This window comes from Pristiophorus japonicus, chromosome 6 (assembly GCF_044704955.1).
Source record: "Pristiophorus japonicus isolate sPriJap1 chromosome 6, sPriJap1.hap1, whole genome shotgun sequence".
NCBI lineage: Eukaryota > Metazoa > Chordata > Chondrichthyes > Pristiophoridae > Pristiophorus > Pristiophorus japonicus.
In genome coordinates, this window is record NC_091982.1 from 139,799,108 (window position 1) to 139,825,702 (window position 26,595).

General features: G+C 43.6%; 1 protein-coding gene across 6 annotated transcripts in view; it reads right to left on the bottom strand.

Annotated features, from left to right (window-relative positions):
• cep63 (centrosomal protein 63) overlaps positions 1 to 26,595 on the bottom strand; it is a 112,461-nt gene that overhangs the window by 45,318 nt on the left and 40,548 nt on the right. For all 6 annotated transcript variants that reach the window (XM_070883215.1, XM_070883218.1, XM_070883216.1 and 3 more), the window contains 4 exons: positions 16,683 to 16,828; positions 7,061 to 7,204; positions 2,589 to 2,703; positions 122 to 319 (listed from right to left, as the gene is read on the bottom strand). In XM_070883215.1, coding sequence (XP_070739316.1) covers positions 122 to 319; positions 2,589 to 2,703; positions 7,061 to 7,204; positions 16,683 to 16,828 — 603 coding nt within the window. The remainder of the gene's footprint in view (positions 1 to 121; positions 320 to 2,588; positions 2,704 to 7,060; positions 7,205 to 16,682; positions 16,829 to 26,595) is intronic.

Consider the following 26,595-nt stretch of genomic DNA (forward strand, 5'->3'; position numbering starts at 1 on the left):
CGGGGCCCAGATGCCGAAACTTACATACTAAAGTGCAAACTATTCCTGGCCGCTAATTTTTCCACCCGCCTCCGTTTATCAGCACAAAAACAGGAAAGCCTAAAATCCACCCCATAAATACCTTAATTTCTTTTGCTTTCCTATCAGTTTTCTCCACTTCACCTCGAAGCTGTCGTTCCATGTTGGAGGTGCTTGCGCTCATAGCCGCGATTGTTACATCTCGCTGGTGCAGTTCTGTGGTCAGATGCGAGACCTCCAACTTCATTCCCTCCAACTCAGAGTGACGTTGCTGCTCGACACAATTCAACTGGTCTCTCAGCTGTTACAAAAAGAAAACACTGCGTTAAATGAGGAAGCATAACGTTCATTAATGGAACTCCTTCAGCTCTTTCAGGCGTACCGGAGGTCGATGTCCTCCCAGCTGACTCACAATATAGTCCATGTGTCTGTCCTCCATTATGTTAAAAGGATGTCACCACTCACAACGGAACACTGAAGTGACAGATTATATGACAAACGAAAGACTTTTGCGCGGGTGATCTTCCCATGTACATTGATTGAAGACTGCATAGCGACTAGTGCAATTCATTGAATTTCCCATTTCTAACCTGATCAGACATCTAAAATTTAGCCACTATGAAACCATAATGGAGAAATCAGGTTTCAGGTAGAGTAGCTTCAGTCAATTCCCTGGAGTTTCCACTGAGTTAATGCTGTTTTTTCAGCGCAATTACTCCCGATATCGGCTAAACCAACGCAAAAGATTGCAGAATTTCAAACTCAAATTACCTTCAGCGCAAATCAAATTCCTGTGAATTTTTGCGTTAGTTTATAAAACATCGTGTTAGACCTGGCCCTGCCCACGATACAGGCCAGGTCCCCGGATCGAATGAATCAATAGGGCAAGTTTCCGCTAATTGCCCCATTTGCGGGTCTTTAATGAGACTTTTATAATTAAGCCTTTTGGGGGCATAAGGACATCAATAGGCACCTTTTAAAAGCTTATGAATATAATTTTTTTAAATTTACTAAGAAACTGACTACTGTACTCCAATATAACTGGCAAATGGTCCTGTATAGTTTTACAAAGATAATTAAACTCACTGACAGGTGGTGGTGCAGACACTGAGAAAAATGCTTATTTTTAGCGATTAACCCATTTTCAGCTGCATTAATAATAATAACTTTTAGTTATGTAGTGCCTTTAACTTAGTAAAACATCCCAATTCTACAACACGTTAGATATTGGCCATTGAGGGAAAGAGAAAAAGCAGGAGAAAGAAGTGTAAGAAGAGGTTTAAGGCTCGGGTCTGAAGTGCATTAATAAAAGTTAATTTAAGCAAAAAATGTGTTTAAAGTTACATTCTAAAACGCTGCCCGATTTGCGCTGGTTCGTGGCAGATTTTACGTTCAGTGGTTTGCAAATGGGTTTGAGCAGGAACTTAAGGGAAAAAAGACTTACCAAAATTATCATAATTTTGGGTGCAATTTGCGCCGGATCGCTGATTGTACCCCAAGTGGGAACTCTACCCCCTTAGATATTGCCAATGTTACGTTCATCATGGCACCAAAATGCTGCTACCTTGCCAGCATACTTTGCCAGCATACCAATAAACTGTACCGCAAAGATAGAGATGCCCAACAGTGATGGCCCACATAACAAGCTGTCTGAGTGGCAGTGCGCCTGATCAGCACCAAGTTAAGGCTGGATGTTTTCCTGCACGGGAGGGGATGGGGCAGAACTTAATTCAACCCAAGTTCATCTCATGTACCTGTGAGGAGATGGTTAAAGACTGCCAAGGTCAGTCAGTCATGTGGGAGCAATTGTTGGTTGCAGAATGGTGTGGTGTAGAACCAATCCAGGTACAATCTCTTCTCTACGCTGTTAGTTGATCTCACCAGGGTAGCAGTGGGATTAGCGTCAATGCCCAGAGTTGGAGTGGTGAGGGAGAGAAAAAGGGGTTGGATAAATTTAACAGCCAGGGTTACCGCCTCTGATCCAAATTCATTGACTCCTGCTGGAACTTGCATGTGACTAGATCGACTGTAATACTCCTCCTCCGGATCATAGTTTGGCACATCCTATGCCTAGGATCATTTAGCAAGGTACCAGAGGCTGGTAGGTCTGGTTCACTGCAGAGCCAACTCTCAGTGCCTTCAGAATCGAAAGGAATAAAAATTTGCAGGGAGTGGGGGGGTTTGTTATGGTATCAGAGAGAAGAGAAGGGGCACCTTGAACTTGGATCTCAAGCTAATACAAAGCCACTTGACCAACAACTCTACACCAAAATTGAATTGTGACTTGCATTATTAAGTATTTTCAAAGCAGTACCAGGATAAAGTGTGCACATTATCAATGGAACATTGCGCTCTCAGAGCTGAACAGAGGCACGATGGGAAATGACAGCAAGGACAGGAGGAACATCATTTGGAGCAGATTAGGCAGTGCTTCTGGACAAGGCAAGAAATATAAATTGTGGAATTATAGAACGCAATCAAAGACTGATTTTTACCAACTAAATAAACTAAGCATTTAACACAGTGATGGAGGAATGAAGACACTGCACTGCCCAGTGGTCATTCTGTACCTTTTTAACATCCGTTTTGCATTTAGTGTGCTCCTCTTCCATCTGTCTCAGCTCCTCCTGTTTGCTGACCATTTCCTCATTCAGGAATGTACAGCGATCATTCGATGAATCTAAACTAATAAAAGTGTTTTTACAAATAAAAAAAAAACGGGTTGTGAGAAGCCACCTGCATCGAGAAAATTAACCTAACTGATTTTCCTCTTAAAGCTACAGCATTTTAGTCAGACAAACCACTACTAGAATCTAATGGTTGCAAAAGCCCAGTTACAAATTTACATCTGCCGCACCTATGTGCTCAGGTTCCCTTAAGCAGTCTGGACACCTGATTCTTAGTTGTCTACCTTACATCTCCCTGTGCGGTAGCAGGACCTGGGAGTGTAGCAATAACATTTCCTTTTGATCTGAACTGAATTTCCACGTGTTACACATGTGCTCTGTTTCAACATCTATGAAGGCTGAATGAGGCGCACTTTGGTTTGAATCATAAGCTACTTTATTCCACTGTAGGTTAAAAATACAGAACAATGTGATTGGTGAGAGTTGCTTGATACAAATTGGTACATTTTCTGTTTACATACTACCTGTATCACAGGTAACCCACTCCAGTGGGCCATCCAACTCTTAGTACAATCTCTCGCTACACTGTCCAACTGCCCACTAGGACAGCGATTCATTCCCTTCACACCCTCTGCTGCTTGACTCATAAGAACATAAGAAATAGGAACAGGAGTAGGCCATACAGCCCTTCGAGCCTGCTCCGCCATTTAATACGATCATGGCTGATCCGATCATGGACTCATGTCCACTTCCCTACCTGCTCCCCATAACCCCTTATCGGTTAAGAAACTGTCTATCTCTGTCTTAAATTTATTCAATGTCTCAGCTTCCACAGCTCTCTGAGGTAGCGAATTCCACAGATTTACAACACTCAGAAGAAATTCCTCCTCATCTCTGTTTTAAATGGGCGGCCCCTTATTCTAAGATTATGCCCTCTAGTTCTAGTCTCCTCCATCAGTGGAAACATCCTCTCTGCATCCATCTTGTTAGTCCCCTCATAATCTTATATGTTTCAATAAGATCACCTCTCATTCTTCTGAATTCCAATGAGTCAATTCTCATGTGTGCGTTCTGATTTATAAAAACCTCTCTCGAAGCCTCCCCAGAGATTGGAAAAGGTTTGCGACACGCAGGTGTCTCTCTGAATAACCAGACATGGCTAACGAATTGCCCATTACTTCCCATCTCACATTCCACAGCTCAGAATTGGGCTGGCTTGGGATGCAGCACCCCTTAGGAAACCTCTTGCTTAAAAACACACGTAGCTCATGCCCATGTCCTTTTTGTGAAGAATCCTGACGAGATATAAAATGTCATACATCACAAAGTATGAGTACTAATGCAAGATGCAATAACCAGCTCAAAATTAACCAGCCTATTTTGCTTTAACTTTTATGAAGTGTTTTTTTCTTATGTTCCTGAGAGCTACAGGTATTAATGATGAGCAGAACCCTTTCCCACTTCAGGCACCAACTGATATCAAGAACTCACAGGTCATCACTAACACCTCGCATTTAGATCGTACCTTGAATGCAGAAAAACATCCGAGGTGCTTCACGGTAAGGAAAAAATGGATGTATAACCAAAGGAGGAGATATTGGAGGGCAGTGATCAAAGGTTTAGTCAAAGAAGTGGGTTTTAAGGAGCGTCTTCAAGGAGGAGAGGGAGATACATGGGCAGTGAGTTTAGAAAGGAAATTCCAGAGTGTAGATCCTAGGCAGGTGGGGGAAAGGGCGAGTAGGATGAACAAGAGGCAGAGAGTGGGTTTGGGGAGGGCCGGAGTCAGTTGCAAAGATAGGGAGGGTCAAGCTATGGAGAGATTTAAACACGAGGATGAGAATTTAAAATTTGAGGAGCCAACGTAGGTCAATAAGGACAGGGGTGATGGACAAACCGGACTTGCTGCTGCCAAGGATATGGGTAGCAGAGTTTTGGATAAGCTGAAGTTTACAATGGGTTGATTATGCAAGGCCAGCCAGGAGAGCATTAGAGGAAGAAAAAGGCACGGGTGAAGCTTTCAGCTGCAAATGGACTGAGGAAGGGGTGGAGGTTGGCAATGATGGAGCTGAAAGCAAGTGGTCTTAGTGATGGAGGATATGGAGTTCGGAGCTCAGCTCAGGGTTGACCAACAACAACTTGTATTTATATAGCACTTTTGAAGTAATAAAACATCCCAAGGTGCTTCACAGGAGCCTTATCAAATAACATTTGGCACCGAACTACATAAGGAGATGTAGGATAGTGAGATAGGTTTTACAGAGAGCCTTAAAGGAGGAGACAGGGGTAGGGAGATGGCAAGGTGTAAGGAGGGAATTCCAGAGCTTGGGGCCTTGGTGGAGTGATTAAAATAGGTGATGCGCAAGAGGCCGGAATTGGAGGATCACAGAGATCTTGGGGGGTTGTGGGGCTGAAGGAGGTTAGAGAGATAGGGAGGGGCGAGGCCATGGCAGGATTTATAAAACAAGGATGTCAATTTTAAAATGAAAGCGTTGTCAGACCGGGAGCCAATGTAGGTCAGCAAGCACAGGGTGTGATGGGTAAACGGGACTTGGTGCGAGTTAGGATACGGGCAGCAGAGTTTTGGATGAGCTCAAGTTTATGGCGAGTGGAAGATGGGAGACCAGCCAGGAGTGCGTTGACATAGTCAAGTCTAGAGGTAACAAAGGCATGGATGATGGTTTCAGCAGCGGATGAGCTGAGGCAGGGGCGGAGTCGGGTGATGTTACAGAGATGTTACAGCGATGTCTTGGTGATGATGCCGATGTGTGGTCAGTGCAAAGGCTGAGGGGGCGCGTCTCAGGAGAGACTTGGGGTAGTACTTGGAGAGCAGGTAGACAATGAGCATTTTAGAGGGGTGAGATACTTGCAGGAAAAGGAGGCGCCAGAGGGGAGGGGGGGCGGGGGGGAAAGGCCAAGATGTGACTTTTGATGAGGCCTATGTCACCACTGAAGTGGTTTGAGAGGGATAAGTGGTGGGAAGTATAGCTTTAATCAAAGGCAGGATATTCATACAATCAATCACAATTACTTTGAGGCTGAATTCCCGCGGGCAGATGCCTCCGAACCTCAAGAAAAGCACACACCTAATGAATGGTCCCGGAGGTTCGTGGACTCGCGGTCCTGGGCCTCTACGTGTACGCATGCATAAAGGTCCACGTATTCAGGGGGGGGGGCATGCAGTTCACAAGTGCCCCTGGAATCACGCGAGTCAGGCCAACCAATCAAAAAGGGGGATCCCATTGTGCTAATGGGGATTCCATTTACGTACAGAATCCCCATAAGCATGAATAGGAATCCCCTAAAAACACACAATTACACACCAGTTAAATAAAAATCATTACACGTTCAGAATTCATTAAAATACACCAATTTTGTTGTGAGCATGCAGACATTCTGAAGGGAAATGCAGAGAGGGGCGATGATTGATCCGCTAGCTGAGTCTGTGGTGCAGTAACGGGTAGGGTGAGGACAGGAAGAAGGTTGGTGAGGTTATCCTCCAGTGGGATTGCTGGGCAGAAGGGCGGAGGGAGAGGAGGCGCACTTGGGTTGTTATTTGGAAGGAGGCAGCGACCGATGCCACTGTGGGCCTGTCGGAGAATGTCGGGAGGGGCATAGAAAGTAGCTGTGGGCTTTATTCAAGGGGATTCAAGCCTGGTATGGGAGAGTACAATGGCAGAGAAGTACTGATGAGTTGGGATTGGGATGGGTTGAGGGGAGGTGTGTGTGGGGCCAGGGGGGGAGCTGCAAGGTTCTTGAGAGGGGAGAAATGAAACGGTAGCAAGGCCAGGTGATGGAAATCATAGAGATTTACGGAACAGAAGGAGGCCGCTTGGTCTATCGTGTCTGCGCTGGCAGCAAAAGAGCTATCCAGCCTAACCCCACCTTGCAGGCCACAGCACTTCAAGTGCATATCCAAGCACTTTTTAAATGCGATGAGGGTTTATGCCTCTACCACCCTTTCAGACAGTGAGGCCGGAATTGTCCCCAGGTAGGCAGGTTGGGGGCAGGACTTCAATTCCTCATTCACACTGAATCATGCTAACCCTAACCCAGTCCGTCACCTATTCCAGCCCATTGTGTCAAGTATAAAGTATCCACTTCATGCACATATAACCCAGTAACTGGTACAGTGCTCTCTTCAACCAGGAAAGTCAAAACATCAAATATTAAAGCATAATATATTTGAAAAGAAAAAATTTGCAGGACTATGGGGAAAGAGCAGGGGAGTGGGACTAATTGGAACGCTCTTTCAAAGAGCTGACACAGGCCGATGGGCCGAATGGTCTCCTTTAATGCGGTATGATTCACTGATACGGCACAGGCCGAAATGCAGCAACAAACAAAAAGAGTAAGGTTTCAGCTGTCAGCTTTGTGTTCATGCCATGGCTTCTCTTTACAAATCTCTTGGTGCTTACCTGCGCTGAAGGTGCATCACTTCTTCCTGGAGATTCTCTTCACCTTTCAAGCTAGCTTGGAGTCGCACTTGTGCCCGCTGGAGCTCAGCCAGGCCGTGGGAAACATCACTGCACTGCTGCTTCAGCAGGCTTTCCTCCAACGATCTGATGGGATTCAGGGTAGAAAAGAATTGTTTTCAAAGGGGGTCTGTTCGGAAAAGTACTCGATGTACGTGTACAACAAGTACATTCATCATCATCATCTCATAGGCAGTCCCGCGAAATCGAAGAAGACTTGCTTTCACTCTAAAACTGAGTTCTCAGGTGACTGAACAGTCCAATACGGGAAATTACAGTCTCTGTCACAGGTGGGACAGACAGTGATTGAAGGAAAGGGTGGGTGGGGAGACACGCTCCTTCCACTGCCTGCGCTTGATTTCTGCATGCTGTCGGCAACGAGACTTGAGGTGCTCAACACCCTCCCGGATGCTCTTCCTCCACTTAGGGCAGTCTTCGGCCAGGGACTCCCAGGTGTCGGTGGGCATGTTACATTTTTATCAAGGAGACTTTGAGAGTGTCCTTGTAACATTTCCTCTGCCCACCTGGGGCTCACCTGCCATGTAGGAGTTCCGAGTAGAGCGCTTGCTTTGGGAGTCTTGTGTGTCGTACATTAAATATCAGCATATATTTATTTCAATTTGTAATAACCCCACATTCAGCTGGTAAACGATGCATTACATGAGGAAGGGAATAGAGCAAGCTTGATAAAGTCTCACTGAAATATTCATTCAAAATATATAATACTGAAATGTCGGTCTTCTAATTTCTACATACATAAAAGAAAGACTTGATTTATATAGCACCTTTCAAGACCACCTGACATCTCAAAGCAATTTACAGCCAATGAAGTACTTTTGGAGTGTAGTCACTGTTGTAATGTATGAAACGTGGCAGCCAATTTGCGCACTGCAAGCTCCCACAAACAGCAATGTGATAATGACCAGATAATCTGTTTGTGTTATGTTGATTGAGCAATTAATATTGGCCAGGATACCAGGGATAACTCCCCTGCTTTTCTTCGAAATAGTGCTGTGGGATATCTTACATCCACTTGAGAGAGCAGACTCGGTTTAGCGTCTCATCCGAAAGACAGCACCTCCAACAGTGCAGCACTCCCTCAGCACTGCACTGGAGTGTCACCCTGGAGTGAGACTTGAACCCACAACCTTTTGACTCAGAGGCGGGAGTGCTACCCACTGAACTACAGCTACTTCCCCCATTTAGGCGATAAAACCTATTCAGTCGAATACATTTGAGGCTGAAGCGACTCAGCTGTTACAAACAACTGGAATTAAGAGCACAAACACCTGAATTTTTTGGTGCCAAGCTGTTATGTACTTACATTACCACATGAACAGACTCTCCCTTTGAGTGGATGCCCTCTTTCTTTCCTTGTACCACAACTATAAACGCCTACTACTCTTCTTCACTGTACAGATTTTTATTAGACAGAATTTCTTGATTTTAAATTCTGAAATCAAACTTGCTTTGACTAAAGAACAGCAACATACAACAGAAAGTCATTACAATGCTGTCCTTCAGATATGAGGAGCATATTTTAGAAAAAGGAGTATGTGAATTAAGTTAATAATAAATAGGAGCAGGAGTAGGCTATTTAGACTTTAGATCCTGCTCAGTTATTTAATACGATCATGGCTAATATTCTACCTCATCTATATCTTCCCCCACTATCCCCACATCCAAGTATCCAAAAATCTATCGATCTCTGCCTTATTCAACGACTGAGCATCCACAGCCCTCTAGGGGAAGAGAATTCCAAAGATTCTTTGAATGAAGAAATTCCTCCTCATCCCAGTCCTAAATGGCCAACCCCTTATTCTGAGACTGCAACCCCAAGCCAGGGGAAACATCCTCCCAGCATGTGTCAAACCACTGAATAATTTTATACGTTTCAATTAGATCACCTCTCATTCTTCTAAACTCTAGGGAATATGGGCCTAGTCTATTTAATCATTTTTATGGGACAATGGCCCCCATCCTAGGAATCAGTCTCATGAACCTTTGTTGCTCTCCCTCCAAGGTAAGTATATCCTTCCTTACATAAGGAAATCAAAACTAAACACAGTACTCCAGGTGTGATCTCACCAAGGCCCTATATAATTCCAGTGAATTCTATGGTTTCTGTTTGCGAGATTAAGGGAAACATTAAATAACTTGAGTCCACTTATATTTCATATACTGTTGCAGAGAGAGAATGCAATGTTCCAAATGCAATCCAAAAGGAAAGCTCGACCGTGAACAGCAAGATTCCACAAGCAGCAGAGATGAATGACCAATTAAAACTGTTTTAATGTTGGTTAAGCGATAAATGCTGGCCTTGATACCAGGAGAACCTGTTCTTTAAATAGTGCCATAGGATCATAAATCTCAACTTGAACCAGTAGACAGGGCCTCAGCTTAACATCTCATCTGAACTGTGGCTCCTCGAACATAGGAACAGGAGTAGGCCATTCAGCTCCTCGAACCATTCAATTAGAATTTTCTCCATGTTCATTAATACCCTTAACCCAACAAAATTCTATTGATCTCAATCTGGAAAATTTCAGTGGATCCCCAACATGCACAGCCTTTTGAGTTTCAGATTTCCACTACCCTTGGTATGGAAAAAATGCTTTAATTCCTAACTGGCCTAACTCTAATTTTAAGATTTGATATCTTTGTTCTGGATTCCCCTACCCGAGGGAATAGTTTCTCTGTATCTGCCCTATTGAATCCCTTCATCATTTTAAAGACCGTTCATCCCTCAACCTTTAAGCTCAAGGGAATTCAAGCCAAATTTATGCAACCTGTCCTCATAATGTAACCAGCCTTTGTATCATTCTGGTGAATCTGCGCTGTATCCCTCCAAAGCCAATATATTCTTCTTAGTGCAGTGACCAGAACTGAATGTGGTGCTTCAGATGGGGTCTGACCGAGGCTTGGTACAACTGAAACATCACTTCCACCCCTTTGTATTGCAGCCCTCTCCAGATAAAGGCCAACGGTCCATTAGCCTTTTGATGACTTTTTGTACATGTGCATCATCTTTTAGTGATGTGTGCACTAAAACCCTTTGCTGCTCCACCGTTCCTGGTCTTTGCCCATTAAGACAATATTCCAATTTGTCTTTGTTGGATCCAAAGTAGATCACCTCACATTTCCCCACATTGAACTTTATCTCCCTTCTGGAAGTCCATATTGACAACATCTATAGACACTCCCCTATCCAGCATGTTAGTTAGTGACTTCCTCAAAATAAATGGATGACCAACCCTTTTCAAATGCATGCCAACTCTTTCTGATCAGCTCATAACTGCCCAAGTGCTTCAACACTCTGTCGCCGATGGTAGATTCTAGTAACTTCCCCACAACTGATGTTAAACTGGCAGATCTGTAGTTAGTTTTCTCCCTCCCGCCCATCTTAAATAATGGAGCAACATTTGCAATTTTCCAATCAATAGGCACAGCTCCTGAACCTAGAGAACATTGGAAAATTATGACTAATGCATTTGCCATTTTCCCAATTTCTTTTAATACTCAATGCAGCACTGCTCAGGTATTATAGAGTGTCAACCTAGATTATGCATTCCGTCTTGGAGCGAGACTTCAGCCCACAACTTTCTGATAAAAAGGACTATTAGCAATTTTAGCTATGTTTTATGCAATTCACATCATCTTTCTTCTTTGCCTGGGTACAGTATATAAGGAAGATAGAGGCACATTGTCAAAGATCACTCATTTACAGTGAGTCACAATTTGACAGAAAAATAAATGTAACCTTATTCTACATATTTCATTGTGAAAGAACTCCAAGCTCAATTATTTTTCTTCAATGAGTTTGAAACCAATGTCACTGCTATTCTTAAAAAATGTCCATGTTTTCAATAGTGCAACCTTGGCAATAAAGCATGTTTGCATGCGCCTAGGTGAAACAATGATCACTCACAAACTCTTGCACAATCAGTTGGTCAAGGAAGGGATTGACAGGCAAAGTTTCGAAAAATCCTACAAATACTGAGGGAAAAATTTGCATTTATATAAAGTCTTATCAGATCACCCAAAAATAGCTCGAAATCCTGGAATGGAGCTAAAAAATGTGGCGTTAAAGCAGTTAGTGCTGAATCTGAATCACAAAATATGCAAGTTGTGCTCAAATGCAAGGGTGGGTTGTGTATCCTTAGGGCACCTGTGTCGTTTCAATCGCAATTAAGTAAGAAGAGGAAAAGGAAAGTTGCATTTCTAGAGCGCCTTTCAAGATCTCAGGATGTCCCAAAGCCTTTACAGCCAATGAAGTACTTTTGAAGTGTAGTGTAATGTAATGTAGGAAATGAAGCAGCCAATTTGAGCACAGCAAGCTCCCACCAACAGCAATGTGATAATGCCCAGATAACCTGTTTTAGTATTGTTGGTTGGGGAGGTAGATTGGCCAGGACACCAGGGAGAACTCCGCTGCTCTTTATTAAAATAGTGTCACGAGATCTTAATTTAACGTCTCATCCGATAAGATTCCCGCAGCACGGCACTGCCGAGATTTTGTGCTCAATTCTCTGGAATGAGGCTTGAACCATCACCTTCGGACCCAAAGGCGAGAGTGCTACCGACTGAGCCACAGCTGATAACAGCTAATAGCACAATAATAAGAAGCTAATAACTAGTGTTTATTACTGTGGCGATTTTGGTTTCCCCAAGAAATGCTCGGTTAGTCTGTTCGGTTACAATGTAATTCATATTGGGCCAGAAATTGCGGCTTCGTTGGGTGTGTACAAAGTGCGCACGGACCCGGCGAGGCCTGGCAAAAGCCGGTTTTCAGGGTGCGATGCGCATGTGCCAAAAAAAACGGTTTTCCGATCTGTCAAAATGTCTTCAAACAGATCCTACGCATGCCCACAGGAAGGACATCAGCGCGGGAGAGATTGGGCTCTTTGCCCAACTCATGCCCAGCGAATGTCCTTCAAACTAGTAAATGCATGCGCATACCTTACATTTACCAGCATAACACTTTTAAAACATAGAAAAAATTAATTTAATCATTCATTTTTATGTTAAAAACCCTGTCCATTAAGGTAAGTTTATTTTTAACTCGATTAAAACACACAGAAAAAATACATTTTTGGGAAATTCATTTAAAGACATTTAATTTCAATTAATTTTAAATATGTGATGTTTTTTTTTTATTTATTGTGCTGTGTTTCGATGTTTTAGGGGGTTATTCTCATTGATAAGAATGGGAGCCCGTACAAATGGTGTTCCCATTATTAATGAGAATACTAGATAGTGATTCCAGACCCACGTGATTGCAACATAGACGTCCATATGTGTAAGGCAGATCCCCGTGCACTGTGCAGCAAATGAAGGCCTCAGACCGTAATCCTACATTTCTCCGGGATCAACAGGTAATTTTGCACATTTTCTTCGGGTCAGCTGCGTTCGTACGAAATTTCCCCCCCCCCATTATGAGAGCGATTAAAGATAAAGGGAGCGAGAGTTTTTAAAGATATAATGCTCCAAGTGTAAGAGCCTAGTGCAGTCTTCTGGAAAAGTGGGGAATAAATGGACCAGAGTATGCAGACATGAGATTTTTTACTAATATATGTAGATGGACATGTAATATAAAATATATGTATATTCCGTTATTATGAAAATCACAAATCATCTAATTTTTATACAATGACCTAGAAATTGCGTTCTGCCAGAAAGGGTAGAAAGGAGAATATGAGGATGTTGCCTGGACTGGAGAATTTTAGCTATGAGGAAAGGTTGGATAGGCTGGGTTTGTTTTCTTTGGAACAGAGGAGGCTGAGGGGAGACCTTATTGAGGTGTATAAAATGATGAAGGCCCTGGATAGAGTGGATAGGAAGAACCTATTTCCCTTGGCAGAGGGGTCAACAACCAGGGGGCATAGATTTTAAGTAATTGGTAGGAGGTTTAGAGGGGATTTGACGGGAATTTTTTTTTCACCCAGAGGGTGGTGGGGTCTGGAACTCACTGTCTGAAAGGGTGGTAGAGACAGAAACCCTCACCACATTTAAAAAGTACTTGGATATGCGCTTGAAGTTCCGCAACCTACAGGGCTACGGACCTAGAGCCGGAAAGTGGGATTAGGTTGAATAGCTCTTTGTCGGCCAGCGCGGACACGATGGGCTAAAATGGCTTCCTTCCATGCTATAAATTTCTAGAATTCTACGCCTCCGACCCGCGAAACATTTATGAAACGACCCCCAGGCTGCCCAGTTGCGGTCTCAGGCCTCGAGGCAGTGGGCTGTGCAATGGCTCACGGATCCCACGCGGTTTGGAAGCGTATCAGGGATCACGTGGGCCCGGTCCTCCAATGACAAAGGAGAATTCCATTGCAATTACTTATGAAGGGAATCCCGAATGATATGCAATGGAATCCCCAAATAATTATACAATGTACAGAATTATAATAATTATACAATGTACAGAATTGCAATTTTATTCATAAGTTCCTTCATTGCACTAACCTCAATAAAAATTGAATTTTTAGATAAATAATTTTAAACATTAAATGGTTGAAATTCGGTCCCGTGTTTGAGACAGTGACACCGGCAGAATGCTGATTTTAACGGCAGGCGGTCGGTGCCGCCTCAAACAGCAAAATTCAGTTTTGCCGCCCAAAGATGAGAGAGCAGCGCTAAAAGTGGTGTTGCACACTCACCCTTGGGTGCCAACGGAGCGGTGTGTCAGGAGGCCGACCGAATTTCCCCACAGTAGGTTGCCGGCATGCCAGTTAAAAAAAAATTTTTAAAAACGTTTCCGACACTTTCCCTCGCCCACACGTCTCAAATGGTCCCATTAATACCCAAATACTAAAAAAAATAAACATAACCACTTACCCTGATCCCTAGACGTTCCCGCCCCGGGATGCCCGATGTTCTATCAGCTTTCCCAGGCTGTGTGAATGCTGGCCGGCAAGGCCACCGTACTCACCTAATTTCTCAGCGGGTGGCGGCAGAACGTGCAGCGGTATGTCTTGGCGCCACCCCCACCGCCCAACTAAATTTACCGTCAGCCGAGGAACCCGGTCTCCGCCGACGGTAAGGACTTAGCCGCCTGTTAGCTCCAGCGGTAATGGGCAGCGTAAGAAATCAAATTTCGACCTCCAAGACTGTAATCCAGGCCAATATTTTACAGAAACTCATTTAAAGTGTATGTGCATAATTTTGGATTTTTTAATGTTTTATTTAAGCCTTATGCTGATGCAAGCAGGCCCTACCTACGCCTGCTTTTACCAGCCGTAAGAGTTGCATGGGCAATTGTTGGTTAGTTTTTGGGCAAATAGCCGAACTCTGAGCCAGCAATACTCAGTTTTCAGGTGGCTCGAACGATCTGTCAAGGCAGGTCGCAAGTTCCGAATTTTGCGCATGCGGAAATCCGGAACTTGCGGGCTTTTCAAAGGGAATATGACAGCGTACTCACAGTACGCTGTCCCGGACACTGCAATTTCAAGGCCAATATGTCTTTTTAATATTATTTATAGTTAAATAGTAACATTTATGGCAATTTGAGAAGCATTAAGAATTTCTCTGCAACAGTAGGGATGTTCACAATCAAGACACTGCAGCACCTCCACTGGTGGGAGGCTGTAATTGCAGCGTTACGAGTTTATAGAGGCAGTTTCGATTATAAATGTGGACATAGAAATTGGAAAAGGAAAAAGCTGACAAGTCTGAAACAAAAACTGGGACAACAGGAGGCTTCATAGACAAAGTCTTTGCAGACATAAGATTTTTAATAAGACATATATCTTTGTGAGTGAAAGCAGGAGAGGCTATGAAGGAGGATGGAGTGGGTCAACTACATCAAAGTGAAAGGAGAGGGGACGATTTCACACAGTTAGTGACCAAAATGTATTGCACTGTAAGTGCTGTCAATTGCATCAATGCCCAGCATATATTCCATAACACTATGCTCCATTCCCTAAGATGCATTCAATATTGCTTTACCTATGGTCCCTCCCACTGAATGAGATCAGGTAAAGCAGTGCGTTAGGTGAGCAATACAGACCAGAATTTGGTCTTTGTTGAATTAGAGGCCAATATAATTGGGGCATTAGCAATCCTGTGCTGGGGGAAATAAAGAAAGGCTTGCATTTATATAGCGCCTTTCACGACCACCGGACGTCTCAAAGCGCTTTACGGCCAATGAAGTACTTTTGGAGTGTAGTCACCGTTGTAATGTGGGAAACATGGTAAGCCATATTGCGCACAGCAAGCGCCCACAAACAGCAATATGATAATGACCAGATAATCTGTTTTTGTTATGTTGATTGAGGGATAAATATCAGCCAGTACACCAGGGATAACTCTCCTGCTCTTCTTCGAAATAGTGCCATGGGATCTTTGACGCCCACCTGAGAGAGCAGACGGGGGCTCGGTTGAACGTCTCATCCGAAAAACGGCACCTCCGACAGTGCAGCACTCCCTCAGCACTGCACAGGGGTGTCAGTCTATATTTCTGTGCTCAAGTTCCTGCAGTGGGACTTGAACCCACAACCTTCTGATTCAGAGGCGAGCGTACTACATGGGAGAATGAAAGGGAACAGCCAGGATTTCCAATGATGCGCAAGTGTGGATATCATGTCAGATCAGGATTCACCTTGTCTGTTGTGTCCTGGACCACACGAGAATGGATGAGGAAGAGAGTGTGTGGCCACGAGTTGCCTAGGATACCAGATGGCAGCAGCAATTGGTACCGTCAGGAGAGATGGGATAGGGAAAAACACCCTCTAATGCATATCTCTGAAGGTTCATGACCAATGCCAGGAAACAATAGTTAGAGCAAATAGGGTGCAACAATAGGACAATACACTATAAAACAAAGCATACTATTGTGTACTCTGTGTACAAGACCCTGGTTAGGCCTCAGTTAGAATATTGTGTGCGGTTTTGGTCTGCTCACATGGTGGATAATATTGAGTCTTTGGAAAGGCTGCCATAAGATTAATTCAGTTTAAAGCATCTTAGTTACTAAGATAGGTTAAAGCTGGGACTCTACACGTTAGAGAAGCGTAGACTATGGCGTGATCTGATCGACGCTCATAAGATGATGATGGGATTAGATTGAGTTTTATAGACAATTTATTACAGCTAAATAGGTTAGGGAGGCCGAGGAGCACAATCGCAGATTATGTAAAGATGTCAGGAGGTGTTTCTGTCCTAGAGAATAGGGGCCTTCTGGAACAGGCTGTCGGCTTGTGCTGTGAACGCTGATCCACTGAATTCCCTCAAGCGAGAGCTGGACCTGTTTCTGGCTGGTCACCTCATACAAGAGGTAGGAACTGCAAGGAATCATCAAGGCCAGAGTCATCTCCTGGACCACTTTCAATCGCTTAAGAGGGCCGGAGAGGGATCTCCCAGATATCTTTAATCCTTCTAATTGGCTTGGGTTTTAAAATCTGGTTTTCCCCTTTCCCAGGAGATCACAACTTCCGGGTGGGGTTGGGAGTGTTTGCATTGTGATGCACAGGATATGGGACATGCTAGATGGATCAGTAGGTCTTTTGCTGTCCATTATTCATACTGTATTAGACTATCACACTGCAACTGACAGTGTCACCCTTACCTGACAGTTTTGACCCTGTCCTGCAGTAATTCATCACACCGGGCCAACTCATTGCACAGCTGCTTCTGTTGAAGATCTTTACTCTGAATTATGTCCTCTTGTGCTTTGAGCTTACTGTGCAGTTCCTCATTTTCCTCCCTTGATTCCTAGTAAGCAAAGAAATGGCAAAATTTAAATCAATCAAACTGAACTCTTCTCTAAGTTAATCAAGAGTTTAAAGGTAATGCATTAAAAATTAAATGAAAAGCCAGCAATATTGCATGAGAACAGGATTTCACAATTAAAATGTCTCTGATTTTCCAGATGAAAGCATATGCAGTTGTACTTGATCATGCCAATTCAAAGCAGTAACATCCATGCTGTAAATGGTAGCATTAACAAAAATTACAATACTTTCACCATGGAAAACAAAACCACTTCCTGTACTAGGAATAAGGCTTTTCAAACCCAAACTAATTTTTAATGTTTTTTGTGAATAAGGTGCACGAACATGGAATAGGAAAAGGTCATTACGTCCAAAATGCCTGTCAATGTTTGCTTTCTCATCATCCTTTTAAATCCCTCGCTCTACAGAAACAAACAAATTTGCCTCCCAAAGCCATTTTTGTTGTCTACTACAATGGCCCTTCCAGATAACTTATTTTAAAAATGTGTCCCCTTTGGGGATTAAACCTCCAGGCCCTGTTGCTGGAAAGTGCTTGTGTGCAGGAGGATTGGCCTTGCTTACGTATCCCAATCACCCTATAGCTGAATAAACTGCTGACACTCACTGGAGAACCTGGCTAGGCGAGATAAAAATAGCCAGTCGGTGAGGTATCGGTGTGGCATCCGTAATGTACCTCAGCATGAGTCATAGGCAGAGTGTTGGAACGGATTTTTGGACATAATAAAGCCTAGTGGGACACTTGACTAGTATACCAAACATTTGTTCTCCTCGAATTAATTTTGTAAGAGACAATACTGATGCATTATTGTATGCTTGCCTTTACTGGTTATAGGAAGCCTGCCACTTGTTTTTTCTGTGATAACAGGGGAATTAGTCCTCTTGTATGTGTATAATGGTCTGTCACAATGCGAGGCTGGCTTATATCAAGAGCCCAGCCTTGAACGGTAATTGTATGAAAAGCTTTGTAAACCTAGTAATGCGATGATTGGATTTAAGGACTGTTGCTAAGGCACGTGATGTAAAGTGACGTAATTTGTAAGATAAAGGAACCTCACGGGCGATATCAAATTGAGAAGTTGGTTCAGCAGACGCGGGTCTCTAACACTTCTCCCAAAGCTTTGTCTCCGATTTAATAAACCTCTCTTTAAATACAGTCTCGGAAATATTTTTCCACAACACAGAGGAATAGGTCATTCAGCCCCTCGAGCCTGTTCTGCCACTCAATTAGATCATGGCTGATTTGTATCTTAACTCCATTTACCCGCCTTGATTCCATAACCCTCAAACCCATGCTTAGCAAAAATCTATCAAAAGCAAAATACTACAGATACTGGAAATCTGAAATAAAAACAGAAAATGCTGGAAATACTCAGCAGCTCAGGCAGCATCTGTGAAGAGAGAAACACAGTTAGCTTTTCAGGTCAATGACCTTTCGTCAGAACTGGAAAACATGAGAGATGTAACAGGTTTTATACAAGTACAGAGGCAGGTAAGGGGGAGGGGAGGAAAGAACAAAAGGGGAGGTCTGAGAGAGGGTGGAAGGCAGGAGATGAAATGATAAAAGGGATGATGGTGCGAAGCGACAGGAGATGGCAAGTAGAGAAACAAAAGATGGGTCTAAAGGAGCTGTAAATGGGAATAGCACATGCATTACCAACAGCTGCTGTCCGAAAAAAATAGGGGCAGTGGTTATGATCTGAAATTGTTGAACTCTATGTCGAGTCCAGAAGACTGTAAAGTGCCTAATCAAAAGATGAGGTGCTGTTCCTCGAGCTTGCGTTGAGCTTCATTGGAACAGTGTAGGAGGCCGAGGACAGAGAGGTCAGAGTGGGAGTGGAGCAGGGAATTAAAGAGACAGGTGACCGGGGTCACACTTACAGACTGAACGGAGGTGTTTCACCTGGAAGGAGCGTTTGGGGCTCTGGATGTTGGGAAGGGAGGAGATAAAAGGGCAAAGCACTTTACAGCCAGTGAAGTGTAGTCACTGCTGTAATGTAGGGAACACGGCAGCCACTCTGCGCACAGCAAGCTCCCACAAACAGAAATGTGATCAAATCTATCACACTCCATTTTTAAGTTTTCAATTGACCCCCAGCCTCAACAGCTTTGAGAGTCAGAATCTTGCCAGGAGAAGGAAGAAAAATCAGGAAACGAAAAGAAAGAAAACTAGGAAAAAAAAAACGTCAGTAATAATGTGAAATTTCAGCTGAATGCTTTAACAAGATATTGAAACCATATGTCTGGACCACCAACCTATATAACCACAGAAATTTTTTTAAACTCTTGGTTCATTAATAATCGTGTTCTGAAGGTTTAAGATACTTAGGACTAATAAAAGCTGCTCGAACAGAAAATTAGTCAGACTTAAACCATAGGACATGACACAAAGTCAGTAATATAAAAGGAAAAAACATGATGGCCTGGAAATCCCGGCCTCCCCAGGTCCGTACGGAGTGTGTACGGACCCAGGAAGGCATTGCAAAAGCCGGTTTTCAGCACACAATGCACATGCGCTGAAAACCGGCTTTTCCGATCTGTCAAGCTGGAGCTAGACAGATCCAACGCATTTCGGGAGCGAGGACATTTGCACGGGCAAGATTGCGGGATTTACCCATATCTTGCCTGGCAAATATCCTCAAAACTCTTGCGCCTGATAAAAGCAGGGGTATAGCCTATTCTTACAGGCATAAGAGTTTAAAAACATACAAAAATATAATTAAATTAAAACACATTTTTAAAAGCCCTGCCCCAATACGATACATTTATTTTTAACCATAATTTAAAAAACTTTAAAAACTCAGGAAAAAAAACATTTTCTCCAAGATATTTATTAACTTTAATTTCAATTAATTTTAATTATGTGAGGTGTTTTTTTAATGTTTTATTATGTGTTTAGTGTTTTTTTTTCTCATTAATAACAATGAGAACTGGTAGATACGGAGTTCTCATTGCTATTAATGAGAAAGCTGTGGAATACTGTACCTGATTGGCTGAGCAGTCACACGTGACTGCACCGTCTCCGCGCTCCGCAGCGCGGGAAGAGAAGACTTCCCCACCGGAATTCCACGCTCCTCCCGGACCATCCGGTAAATTCGTAGAAATGTTTCAGGTCGGAGACAATTGCCCGCGGGAAGTCTCCGAACGCAATTTCAGTCCCGATATTAATACTGTGGAAGCCTTTTCTATTACAACTTAGTTTTCTGCAACAAAAATTCACAATCAGAGATCGGCCACTCAAGAACTAGATAAGACACTTTCATGAAACAAGGAATGCATCAAGTTGCAATCTTGAAACAGACATTCACAAAACATTTGAAATTTGATTCTTTTAAACTGTGGTTGAACTTGTATCATTGGCAGACTCTGAGTTTGGGCTCGAAACTGGTTGCTTAGAAAGACTTGCATTTATATAGTGCCTTTTCACAACCTCAGGACGTCCCAAAGCACTTTACAGCCAATGAAGTGTAGTTACTGCTGGAATGCAGGGAATGTGGCAGCCGATTTGCACACAGCAAGGTCCCGCAAACAGCAATGTGATAACGCCCAGATAATCTGTTTTAGTGATGTTGGTTGAGGGATAAATATTGGCCAGGACATGAGGGAGAACGCCCCTGCTCTTCTTCGAAATAGCGCCATGGAATATTTTTCATCTACCTGAGGGGGCAGACGGGGCCTCGGTTTAACATCTCATCTGAAAGACGGCACCTCCGACAGTGCAGCACTCGCTCAGCACTGCACTGGAGCGTCAGCCTCGATGTTGTGCTCAAGTCTCTGGAGTGGGACTTGAACCCACAACCTTCTGACTCAGAGGCGAGAGTGCTACCAGCGGAGACATGGCTTACACCATAGTACAATAAGATTCCTGAAGCTAAACTGCAATGAACACTTTCCAAACTCAAGTTTTTCTCTCCTGCAGGTGCTGGCTCTTACTGGGATGTGTTTCCAAAGGTAGCACAATCCTCCTGTACCTCCTCCAAATGCTATTCTACATGAATACACCCTGTTTCAACCATGGAAGGCACTAAAACTAATTGTGTACTCGTATTTTCTACACCAGGCATAGCATTTAGTTACGAGGCCACTGGGAGAGCTCGATTGAATAGGCAGATATAGATAAATTCAAGGTTGGGAGACGGGTTCACGATACCATTTTATTGTAAAAGTCAAAGAAACAAGATTCCAGGGAGTAGCTGAGCCACACAAATAAAGATCATCCCATAATAACTGCTTGACCTCAACCAAGGTAGGTGTAGGAGCAGAATTCACTTCCGTACCCCAGGAGAGGGAGACTGAAGACCAGTCACGGTTCCTGCTCGCTATCCACCTCTTGCTGCATATCTATGAGCATGGGCATTTGGCGAGAGCAGCGCGACACTTGCATGTAATGACTTGAGGTTAAACAGCCTGCCAACACTCATCGTATAGGCTCACACAAGAAGAATGGCCATTTGAGCAAGGTGCAGGTGAAATTATATCCCAACATGGTCCAACAGCATCAGGATGGGAAGGGAGACAATTAGAAGATAATTGAAAGGGGAAAAAAAATTGCTGCTACGTGTATTTTTATTACAACCTATTTTATTTAAGGCACTGTATTAATTTAAGTTATTGTTCAGTGCATGCAGTACTAAAAGATAAAATCAAGAAAAGATCAACTCAAACCATTTCGCTTTGTTGCCCCGACATCAGGCACACATCCCTCTATTCCTTGTTGAATCAGAAATGTTATTCTTTATTTTATTAAAGCATTGTCAGACGACAGTCTATTGCATAAGTTCTAAATGTAGAAGCAGTTACTCCTCAAACTGTATTTACACCAAGGCTGCCTTGAATGATAGTCCCATCCCTAATTCACCAGAGTCCCATCCACAATGCCCCAGAAAGGACTTTCCACCACGATCACCCTACCGACACGGTTTCTCTCAAGTTCCAAAGGTGTGGAACATGCTTTTCCTCATCTTTTGGCCCCATATTCAAAGACACTTCCTTGTCAATGAGAACAGATAGAGCTTGCTTTGCTGCTTCAGTACCACAATAATACAGACGAAGACCACTCAACTTGCCAATCCAGAAATAATCTATTGTCCCTCCATCATAGCTTCCAGTTGTCCCTTAGGGTAGATTTATACTGCAATGTTAGTGTTCCACAGTTACTCAGTCCAGCTCCACTGTCGGGTTCCAATCCAGATCTAGAGGGTGCGGATTGAGATCGCCCAGAGGAGGCGGGCTCACCTGCTTGGGCTTGATTCTAGACGCCGTATAACTCCAGTGTAATATTAAACATGATCCACAAAACGCTCAGGAGTTTATTTGAATGTAGAGTATGGACTTTTCTTTGTCCTCCAAACACTTTCAAGACATTGCCATTTTAATTTCAATGGCCAACAGCTGAGGTTACAAACAAAGTTTCCTCCTGAATCTGGAAGCAAGGCATTAAAAACAAGGTAATACTACTGCAAACAGATACTGCAGCTACTGATCGCAGAATAACTGCACCCTAATGATGCCCATCACCAGTCCGAACCGGTCACCTTTACCCTGATTTCACTAGATCAAGCATACCTTGATCTAATGCTCCAAACTGACCTTTTTCATCTTGTGTGTACTGCTCTATTAAAATACCTTTCTTTTCAAGGCTGAGGAGTCCCTGTATTTACAGTATTTCCTTATAATTCAATCCTGTGATATCAGGGTTGAGTCTCGTTGGCCTTCACTATCACTTCAGGGCATGAATGTTTCCCATGTGACCAAAAACTGGGCACATCACAAATATCAGTCTGACCAGAGCATTGTATGGTTTCAGCAGGCCATCCTCCAACCTTTACTCAGATTTGGCAACATAAAACATTCTATTTGTTTTGTTTGATTGTTGTTCCATGGTGACTATTAAGTACCAAGTCTACAAGGGCCCCCTCACATGGTGCATGATATAATGGCATTGGAAAAGGTCCAGATGAGAGATAGAAGAATGATTCCTAGCTTTAAAATAAAACCTTACAACAGTGACTACACTCCAAAAGTACTTCATTGGCTGTAAAGCGCTTTGGGACATCCGGTGATCGTGAAAGTCGCTATATAAATTCAAGTCTTTCTTTTCTTTCTTTTAAAAAAAACCTTAGTTACTCACATAGGCTTAAAGAGCTGGAGCTATTTTTTTATTATTCATTCACTGGATGTGGCCAGCATTTATTGCCCATCCCTAATTTCCCTTGAGAAGGTGGTGGTGAGCCGCCATCTTGAACCCCTTCAGTCGTCTGGTGAAAGTACTCCCACAGTGGTGTTAGATAGGGAGTTCCAGGATTTTGACTCAGCAGCGATATATTTCCAAGTCAGGATGATGTGTGACTTGGAGGGGAACTTAAAGGTGGTGGTGGTGTCCCCATGTGCCTGCTGCCCTGTCCTTCTAGTTGGTAGAGGTCATGGGTTCGGGAGGTGCTGAAGAAGAAGCCTTGGCGAGTTCCTGCAGTGTATCTTGTATGTAGATGGTGCACACTGCAGCCACGGTGTGCCGGTAGTGGAGGGAGTGAATGTTTAAGGTGATGGATGGAGTGCTTTGTCCTGGTGTTAAGCTTCGAGTGTTGTTGGAGCTGCACTCATCCAGGCAAGTGGAGACTATTCCATTACACTTGTAGATGGTGGAAAGGCTTTGGGGAGTCAGGTGAGACACTCGCCGCAGAATACCCAGCCTCTGACCTGCTCTTACAGCCACAGTATTTATGTAGTTGGTCCAGTTAAGTTTCTGGTCAATGGTGACCCCCAGGATGTTGATGGTGGGGAATTCAACAATAGCAATGCCATTGAACATCATGGGTAGGTGGTCAGACTCTCTCTCGTTGGCGATGGTCATTGCTTGGCATTTGTGTGGCGTAAATGTTATTTGGCAATATCAGCCCAAGCCTGAATATTGTCCAGGTCTTGTTGCATGCGGGCATGAACTGCTTCATTATCCGAGGAGTTGCGAAGGGAACTGAACACCGTGTAATATTCAGCAAACATCCCCACTTCTGACCTTATGATGGAGGGAAGGTGATTGATGAAGCAGCTGAAGATGGTTCGGCCGAGGACACTGCCCTGAGGAACTCCTGCAGCAATGTCCTTGGACTGAGATGATTAGCTTCCAATACCCACAACCATTTTCCTCTGTGCTGGGTATGACTCCAGCCAGTGGGGAGTTTTCCCCCTGATTCCCATTGACTTCAATTTTACTCGGACTCCTTGATGTCACACTCGGTCAAATGCTGCTTTGATATTAAGAGCAGTCACTCTCACCTCACCTCTGGCATTCAGCTCTTTTGTCCATGTTTGGACCAAGGCTGTAATGATGCCTGGAGCTGAGTGGTCCTGGCAGAACCCAAACTGAGCATCAGTGAGCAGGTTATTGGTGAGTAAAAAATGTTTACTCCAGAGCAGCATAGACTTAGAGACCTGCTAGAGATTTATTAAACAATGAAAGGGCTGGATTGTCTGTCTATTGATAGATTACTTCAGTTTAACAGATTGGGGAGAACCAGAGGACATGAGTTTACATTACCCAAAAGTAGGAATAAACTAGATGTTAGGTGGATCATCATCTCTCATAGTGAGAATGTTACCGGCTAGTGCTGTGGGTGCTGACTCTGTCTTCAAGAGAGAGCGGGACCGGTTCCTGACTGGGGCAGAGATCGCATCATATCGAAGGTAAGCAGAGAACACGTGGATCATGTGATCTTTGGGATTGGTTTCGATCGCCTGAGGGGGTCAGGGAGGAATTTTCAAGAGATTTTTTTCCCTTATTGGCCCTGGATTTTTGCCTCTTAAGGAGATTATATGGTTGTGGGGGCGTGGAGGTATGGAGAAATTATTTAGTCATGATGTTCCAGACATCACGAGTGTGGGGCAAGCTCGATAGACTAGCTGGGCTTTTCCTGTCCATTATTTTCATATGTTTCGTATTGTGTAACATTTGATCTCTCTCAACTTCACCCGGCCCCCGAGCACCATCGGAGCAGACCGGGGAGTGGAAGGAGCAGCACATGCTGGAGCAGAAGAGCAACGGCAGTGAAAAGGGACGTCACCAAGGTCCAGGTGGTGATTGGAGCGTGGGCAGGTACAGCAGGAGCGGTAAGGTCAGGGCGAAGGAATGGCGAGAAATTGTAGAGGGATGTGATCGGAGCCCAGGGGAGGCGTCAGTTCTGGGCCCAGAAGAGGCAAGGGCCCAGGGGCAGCACGGACCAGCCCACACTGCGATATGTGTGCACACTAGGTCTATGCAGCAGAGCTCGTCTCCAGTCGCCTTGGGTAATCCTTACTACTGGACCAAGATCTAGCTATGTCAAGCCCGTGTGGTGGCTGGTGTGCAACGGCCACCACACGTTAATAAAATCCAAGCACAGGCATCTTCCAACCTTCAAGATTTAGTTTGGACCTGGAATATTAGGTCCTTCATTGAAACACCAGTGAACTTTTTGACGTGGAAGCAAGTCATCCTTGATTCGAGGGACTGCCTATGATAATGACTTCACCTGGAACCAGTTTGATACCATTAACAAGAGCATACCTCCCATTTATTCCCAGTGTGCATAATCTTACACATAGCTCTGTTGAGTTTTATCTGTCACCATTCCACATATTTACAGATTTTACCCAATTCTTTTTGTAAAAGGTTTAAATGCGTGGCTGAAAGAGTGGTGTGGAGGCAGGGCTTTCAATTCATGGGGCACTGGCACCAATACTGGGGAAAGAGGGAGTTGTTCCATTAGGATGGACTCCACTTAAACTGGTCTGGGACCAGTATCCTGGCGAATCAAATAACCATGGCTGTAGATAGAGCTTTAAACTAATACGGGGAAGGGAGGGGTCAGATAAGGGTGCATTTATAATTCTGAAGAGAAAAATCAAGGCTGTCGAGAAAAACAGTGATCTGGGTAAAAGTAAGTAGATTGTATCAAGAAGAGACAGAGTGTTTAATAAATGTAATAGGGCCTTAGTGGCTAAGGCCACATCAGGGACAAATAGTAAAAAGTTAAAAGTAAAGGCACTATATCTGAATATTCAAAGCATTCATAACAAGATAGATGAATTCGTGGCACAAAGAGAGATAAATGGGTTTGATCTAGTAGCCATTACTGAGACGTGGTTGCAGCGTGACCAAGGTTGGGAACAAAATATTCCTGGGTACTTGACTTTTAGAAAAGATAGGAAAAATGGAAAAGGAAGTGGATAGCCCTGATAATAAAGGATGAGATAAAGTCAGTAGGGAGAATTAATTTTAACCTAAAAAAATCAGGATGTAGAATCAGTATGGGTGGAGCTACGAAATAACAAAAGGGCAGAAAACACTGGCGGAAGTAGTTTATAGGCCCCCAAACAGTAACCATAGCGTTGGACAGAGTATAAATCAGAAAATTAGAGAAGCATGTAAATAAGGGTAATGCAATAATCATGGGGGACTTGAATCTTCATATAGACTGGGCAAACCAAATTGGCAAAAGTAGCTTGGAGGACAAGTTCATGGAATGTATTCGAGAGAGTTTACTGGAACAGTATGTTGAGGAACCAACGAGAAAACAGACCATTTTAGATCTAGCATTGTGTGATGAGACTGGGCTAATTAGTAATCTTATAATAAATGATCCTCTGGAGAAGGTGATCATATGATAGAATTCCATATTAAGTTCGAGAATGATGTGGTTAAGTCTGAAACTAATGTCTTAAATTTAAACAAAGCCAATTACAGAGGTACGAGGGGCGAGGTAGATTGGGAACTTT